This window comes from Penaeus japonicus, unplaced genomic scaffold (assembly GCF_977035675.1).
Source record: "Penaeus japonicus unplaced genomic scaffold, GWHDUDI00000001_assembly GWHDUDI00000028, whole genome shotgun sequence".
NCBI classification, from domain to species: Eukaryota; Metazoa; Arthropoda; class Malacostraca; order Decapoda; family Penaeidae; genus Penaeus; species Penaeus japonicus.
In genome coordinates this window covers 21,076,444-21,083,943 of record NW_028234430.1, presented here as the reverse complement: position 1 = coordinate 21,083,943, position 7,500 = coordinate 21,076,444, and the positions used below count along the sequence as shown (strand labels likewise).

Below are 7,500 nucleotides of genomic sequence, written 5' to 3'. Positions count from 1 at the left end.
TTACTATTACCGTTATCAATATTGTTATTATCATCATTGATATTTTTTAGCACCCATATTATCGTTATCATCATTATCATCATCAATATTATCATTATTGTTATCATCATCATAATTACAACCGTTATCCTTATCCTTATCATCATCATTATTATTATCATTATCAATATTGCTATCAGAATGATTGTTAACATCACTATTGTATTGATTATTGATTATTTTCAGTCTTAATGTTATTACTGTTATCAGTATCATTGTTGCTATTATCATTATGGTTGTAATCACCATTGTACTTGTTATCATTAGTATTATCATTATAATTACTATCATGATTATCATCATGATTGTCATTATTATTATTAATATTATTATTATTATTATTATTATTATTATTATTATTATTATTATTATTATTATCATTATCATTATTGTTATCATTATTGTCATTATCATTGTTATTATTATCATTATTATTATTATTATTATTATTACTATTATTATTATTATCATTATTATCATTATCATTATTATTATCATTATTATTATTATTATTATTATTATTATTATCATTATTATTATTATCATTACTATCATTATTATTATCATTATTAGTATTATTATTGTTGTTATTATTATCTTTATTATCATTATTATTATTAATAATATTATTATTATAATTATCATTATTGCTATCATTATTATCATTATTATCACTATCATCATTATTATTATCATCATCACTATTATTATCATCACTGTTATTATCAACTGTTATCATCACTATTATATTACCATGCGTTATTATCATCATTATTATTATTATTATCTTTGTTATTATCATTATCATTATCATTACCATTACTATTGTTATTATCAGTATTACCATCATTATTATCGTTATTCTTATTGTTATTATTAGAAGCAGTAGAAGTACTACTAACACTAGTACTATCAGTATTATCATTATTGTTATCACTCCCACTATCATTACTATTGTTGTTATTATCATCACCGTTATTATCACCATTTTCATCCTTATTATCATCATTATTATTTTTTTATTGTGATTATAATTATCATTAATTGTATAATTAGTGTGATTATTATTATTAACATTATCATTATTATCATTACTATTGTTATCATTATCATTATAATTATCACTGTTATTATCATCATTATTACTGCTATTAACATTATTATTATCTTCACCATTAATATTATCATTATCTGTAGTATTACTAGTAATATCATTATTATTATTATCATTATTTTTTTTATTGTTATAATCATTATCATTACCATTATGGTTATTGTTGTTATTAGTATTATTATCAATATCGTTGTTGCTGCTATTATTATCATTATTGTAACTATTATTATCATTATCATTGTTATTGTTATTGTCATTACCAGTTTCAGTATCATTATCATTATCACTATCATTATCATCATCATTGTCATCATTATCACCATTATCATCATCATTTAATTAACATCATTATCATTAACATTATTATCATCATTACCATGATCATTATCATGACAATCCTCATATTAATGTTATTGTTATCACTCTTATTGTAATTGTTATTCTTATTATTATTATCATTATTGTTATTATTATTTTCATTATTATCCTTTTTATTATAATCAGCATTATCATTACTGGTATCATTGCCATTATCATTGTTATTATCATCATTGTCAACATTATGATTCTCATTGTCATTGTTATCATTATTATCATTATTAGAATCATCATCCTCATTATCGTTATTATCATTGTTGTTGTTGTTGTTAAAAGCAGTAGAAGTACCAGTTCCATTATTGTCATTAACAACATTATTGTAAATCAACTACATATCTTTATCATAATTATTATTATTATAATATTCATCATTAACTTTAGCTGTATCAATTATCAGTACTCCTGCAATTGCTCTTACTATTATTGTTGTTATTAGTGATAAACTATTATACATATCATTACCATCCTTATTATCAATATTAGTGTTATCCTTACCTTTATCATTTGCAAGTATTGTCATTATTGCCCGTCATATCATAAATATTTCCGTTATCATTATGATCATTGCTAATCAGCGTTATATTTATCATTATTGTTATTATCATTATTAGTATTAACAGCATCGTCATCATCATTATCATTTCTATCACTGTCAACATAATTAATTTTCTTATTAGCCTCATTATATTCATTAATGCTAGTGGTGTTGTTATTTACAGTCATTTACGTAAACTTTATTTGTTCATCATGAAAAGATAACAAAAGAAAAATAACAAAAATAGGAGGAAATGGAAGGTTGGATAGATAGATAGAGAGATAGACGGAAATAGATGGATAGGCAGATCTAGTCATACGAATAGGCAAGTAGATGCAAAGATAACAAACAAATAGATAGATGTCCCGAAATATACACACAATTACAAATCGGAAAATAAAGAGAGAAGAAGAAGAAAAAAAGAAGAAGAAGAAGCGTAGTAGAATAAAGAGGAATCGAGAGACAAAAGTATCCGCTTTACCTGGTGGTTCCCCCGATAGCAGGCCAGGAGGAGAGGCGTTCTGTCGTGTCTGTCTGAGGCGTTCACGTTCGCTCCGTTTTCTATGAGGAGCTGCGCGATCTCGTGTGCACCCTGGATTGAAAGGGGAGACTTTGTCATATCAAAACCATCGTAGAGCAATAAAAAAAATGGGAAGTAAAGAGATAAATAAAGATTAGGGGTCTATATGAGTATAGAGACACCAGGGCTGGTTTTGAGGACCAATTACCCTAAAATTGGGCCCCGCGCTTCAAGAGGCCGTAGATGGTAATATATTTGCTTGTATGCATTTTTAAAGCGCGCATTTTAATGCTTTCCATTCTATCATAGATACTAAAGCCCTGGCACTGATTGGCACGAATTTACATATGGATATATACATACGCGTGTCCAAAAGCAAAATGCATAAACATGAATCTGGACTTTTTTTTAAGTTTAGTGTAAATGCAAACCATACGTGCAAACAAGAAGATACACATATACACAGACACATTCAGACGCAAAATACACGTATAGACACATACATCCACACACACGCACATATTTCTATCTAAATCTAGACAAACAGACAGACAGACAGAAATGTAACTCCGACAGCATAAGCACCAAAACAATAAAAACTTTCATCACTATGCTGGTAACGGAGGTAATTATATATATATAATATATATATATATATATATATATATATATATATATATATATATATATATATATATATATATATATATGTGTAATAATTGTGTGTTTCTTGTGTGTGTGTCATGTGTGTGTCTTGTGGTGTATATATTTCTTTTTTCTTTCTTTTCTTTTTTCTTTCTCTCTTTCTTTCTTTTCTTTTTTTTCTTTTTTTTTATTCTTTTCTTTTTTCTTTTTCTTTTTTTTTTTAAATATACTTGTTTTACTCAACACAAATCCACTAATTAGAAGTCTTAGCTCATCCCATGACCAAGCATGACATGATCTTAATTCGACCATGTATCACACATAAATTTCATCACCAACTCATGCTCCATTAATATTCAATTACACACGTTTTTCTAACGAGGCAAACCTAGTCTAATCATTAGCCTAGACCACGTGACATGGGAAAAGCGTCTAAATCAGGGCAATAAATTTCTCATAAATCTATAAATAATTTCCCTTTAACCTTGAGGTAATATTAGACTCATTTTATTGAATTCTTCGATTTTGAATTTGATAGTATTTTTATTTGTCCTTATAAATCTTGATTATCATGATTATATTCATTGTCTATTTATATTTTTTTTTTTCAACAAAATTTGTATTTTGTTAAAATGAAAGTTTAAAGGCAACTACAAAAGTACGAATAAATATATGAATGAAAAAGAAGAAGAAAATTCCTACCTTATAAACAGCATGATGCAAGAGTGTCCAGCCACGACTGTCCCTGCTGTTAGGGTCGCCTCCCCATGCTAATCCCGACATGACTTCGCCCTTATTGCCTGTCCTCACCGCCCGTATTAGTGCCTGTGGGGGATAAAAATCGTACGCAATTATTCTATTTCTTTAGATAGATAGATAGATAGAAATATAGATTGGGATAGATATAGATGTAGAGATAGTCAGGGAGAGATAGATATAACAAAAAGACTGATATAATAGATATAAACAGATAGTAAGACAACGACACGGATAGACACTGATAGATATAGACAGACAAATACAGAATCAGATATTACTTACAATATATACAAAAATCCTAACATATCAACTTGAATATCAACATGAAAATCCTCATACATCATCTTAAATGTCAACATAAACTGCACATTAACCTATTTTTGCAAATGATGAAACGATGCAAAGGATAATCAAAGATTCATTAATCCTAAAGAAGGGACAAAAAAGCATCGTTGTCCTGAAGAATAATGACCTAATAACAATATGCAAATTTCCACGCCGGGATAAACAGACACGTGTCTTAATTATGATGATAATCAACCTGATTAGGAATTTTCTAATTAATGATGTTTTCTAACGCCGATTAGCTTTCCATTTTGAATTTGCTTATTTACATACTTTCAGGTTTGCTTAATGTTTACCTTGTAATTAGTTAAGTGTTTTTTTGTTTAAGATTACGCTGGATTTTTTGGTTATCTTTCATATCTTATTTTACACAGAAGAAATAAGGATATAACTAAATCAACAGATAAAGATATTCGTAAACTGATAGATAGATAGATCACTAGAGAAAGTAAATCAGTAGATAATTATATACAAAAAAAAATCTGAAAGATATCTGCATTTAAGCTTCCCTTCCCTTAATTAAACTTCGTAAACTCCCATCTTTTCCTCACCCCAATAAACAAACTTTCCCCTCTATAATTAAGCCTTCATTTCCCCCCAATACCCCCCCCACACCTCCTCTTCCCCCTTTACCCCCTCCCCTGGCTATTTTTAACACTTCTAATTTACTACGCGTTTTACTCTGTTTCTTCTTCTTCTTCTTCTTTTTCTTCTTCTTCTTCCTATTCCTTCTCCTCCTCCTCTTCTTCCTCCTCCTCTTCTTCCTCCTCTTCTTCTTCTTCTTCTTCCTCCTCCTCCTTCTCCTCCTCCTCCGCCACCACTTCCTTTTCCTTCCTCTCTTCCTACTTTGTCTTCCCCTCTTCATCACCCCCTCCCCCTCCTCCTTCTCCTAATTCCTCTTTCCCAATTTCTTTCCTCTTCTTCCTTCTCTTTTGCCCTCACTTTCTCTCTCATCATCATCCTCCTCTTCCTCCTCTTCCTCCTCTTCTTCCTCCTCCTTCTCCTCCTCTTCCTCCTCTTCTTCTTCCTCCTTCTCCTCCTCCTCTTCTTCCTCCTCCTTCCCTTTCTTTCTCCTTCTCTTCCTTCAGCTCGCCCTCGTTTTCTCCCTCCTGCTACCTTCTTCCCCCCCCTCCCTTTCCTCCCATCATGACGCGTGGGTGTTGTGGGGGGGGGGGGTTGGTGGAGGTTGGTGAGGTGCGGTGTGGGGGGGGGGGGTGGGGGGGGGGGGGGGGGGGGGGGGGGGGGGGGGGGGGGGGGGGGGGGGGGGTGGGGGGGGTTTATTGGGTGTGTGAGGGGGGGGGGTGGGGGGGGTGGTAGGGGGGTGGGGGGTGGGTGTGGTGGGGGGGGGGGGGGGGGGGGGGGGGGGTGGGTGGGGGGGGGGGGGGGGGGGGGGGGGGGGTTGTGTGTTTTCCTCCATTCTTTCGCCTTCTCCATCTATTTCTCCATCTCCCTCCTCCTCCTTCTCCTTCTTCTGCTCTTGTTCCTCCTCCTCTTCCTCCTCCTCCTCCTCCTCTTTCTCTTCCTCCTCCTCTTCCTCTTCTTCTTCTTCCTCCTCCTCCTCCTCCTCCTCCTCCTCCTCCTCTTCCTCTTCTTCTTCCTCCACCTTCTCCATCACCACCACCTTCTCCTCCTTCTCCTCCTCCTCCTTCTCCTTCTCTTCTTCTTCCTCCTCCTTCTCTTCGTCTTCCTCCTTCTCCTCTTCCTCCCATCCCCCACATAATCTCCCCTCACCCCCACCCCCACTCCTCCCTCACCAGATCCGAATAGAGCAGATAGTCCTCTATCAGCTATCCCCCCCTCCCTCCCCCTCCCCCCCTGCAGCTCCCTACTCCGAGAGCCAGATGCAATCTCTAGTTCCATCACTTGCCTCATCCACTTCCACCGTGTACTCGCCCACTCACTACCACCACCCCCTCCCCTCCCTCACCCACGCCCTCCTTCCCACCCACGCCCCTCACCCACCCTCTTCCTCACCCACCCCCTCCCTCCTCACCTGCACCACCCTCACCCTCCGATCTCATCCCTCACCCCACCCCTCCCCTCCCCACGCCCAGAGCGAACCTCCCTCACCCACCCCCTCCTTCACCCCACCCCCCTCCCTCTCCCTCACCCACCCCCTCCCTCACCAGATCGGAATAGAGCAGATGGTCCTTGTTCTTGAGCGAGTCAATGGCGCCGAGGTCGAGCAGCTGCATGACGGCGTCGCTGTGGCCCCACTTGGCGGCGACGTGTAAGGGCGTGTTGGCGTCGTGGTCGGTGGCGTTGAGGGAGGCGCCGCGGCCCGTCAGCACCGTGATCACGTCCTCCATGCCCTCCGAGGCTGCGTCGTGCAGGGGCGTCGCGCCGGCCTTGTCCTGCAGGAGGAGAGAGAGAGAGAGGGGGGGGGGGGGTTGAGAGGGGCGGTGAGTGGGAGGGTCGTGGCGGTGGGAGGGGGGAGGAGGGGGATTAGGAGGAGGTGGAGGAGGAAGGAGGGGGATTAGGAAGGAGGTGGAGGAGGGGGAAGGAGGAGGAAGGAGGTGGAAGGAGGTGGGTAAGGAGGAGGAAAGAGGTAGAAGGAGGGGATTAGGAGGAGGTGGAAGAGGAGGAAGGAGGTGGAATTAGATGAATGATGAGGAGGGAGGGGACAGATGAGAAGGTGGATGAGAAAAAGAAGGGGAGGTAGATGAGGAGGAAGAGGAAAATATGAATTAGACAGTCTTATAAATTCTTTACAATAGATTCTCTCTTAAAAAGTAAAAGCACACACACCCGACTGCTTAGGAGACATACACAACACATAGAGTAAAAAAGTAGAAGGATTGTAGACGAGAGAGAAAGAGGGAAAGGGAGAGAGAAGGAAAGAGAGAGAGAGAGAGAGAGAGAGAGAGAGAGAGAGAGAGAGAAAAAGAGAAAGAAGGAGAGAGAGAAAGAGAAAGAAGGAGAGAGAGAGAGAAAGAGAGAGATATAGAGAGACCGAAGAATAGACACATACAGACAGACTAACAAACACACACTAATCACAGAATAAAAAAACAAACCAGAAATAGAAACAGAAAAAAAAATCCGATGTAGATTTGCGAAACCAGGGATAATCATATCCCCCCCCACCCCACCACCTACCCCACACATATACACAATGCACACGATTTGCAATACCCATCCCCACCCATACCTTTACCCACCTCC

The 7,500-nt window shown here is 37.4% G+C and overlaps 1 protein-coding gene across 6 annotated transcripts in view; it reads right to left on the bottom strand.

Annotated features, from left to right (window-relative positions):
* LOC122261310 (uncharacterized) overlaps window positions 1-7,500 on the bottom strand; it is a 23,113-nt gene that overhangs the window by 12,978 nt on the left and 2,635 nt on the right. For all 6 annotated transcript variants that reach the window (XR_015192446.1, XM_086553487.1, XM_086553488.1 and 3 more), the window contains exons 3-5: window positions 6,462-6,689; window positions 3,934-4,056; window positions 2,548-2,658 (exon numbers count right to left, since the gene is read on the bottom strand). Coding sequence is in view for 5 of the 6 variants with exons in the window: in XM_086553487.1 (XP_086409613.1) it covers window positions 2,548-2,658; window positions 3,934-4,056; window positions 6,462-6,644 (417 nt within the window). In the remaining variant the exon portion in view is untranslated. The remainder of the gene's footprint in view (window positions 1-2,547; window positions 2,659-3,933; window positions 4,057-6,461; window positions 6,690-7,500) is intronic.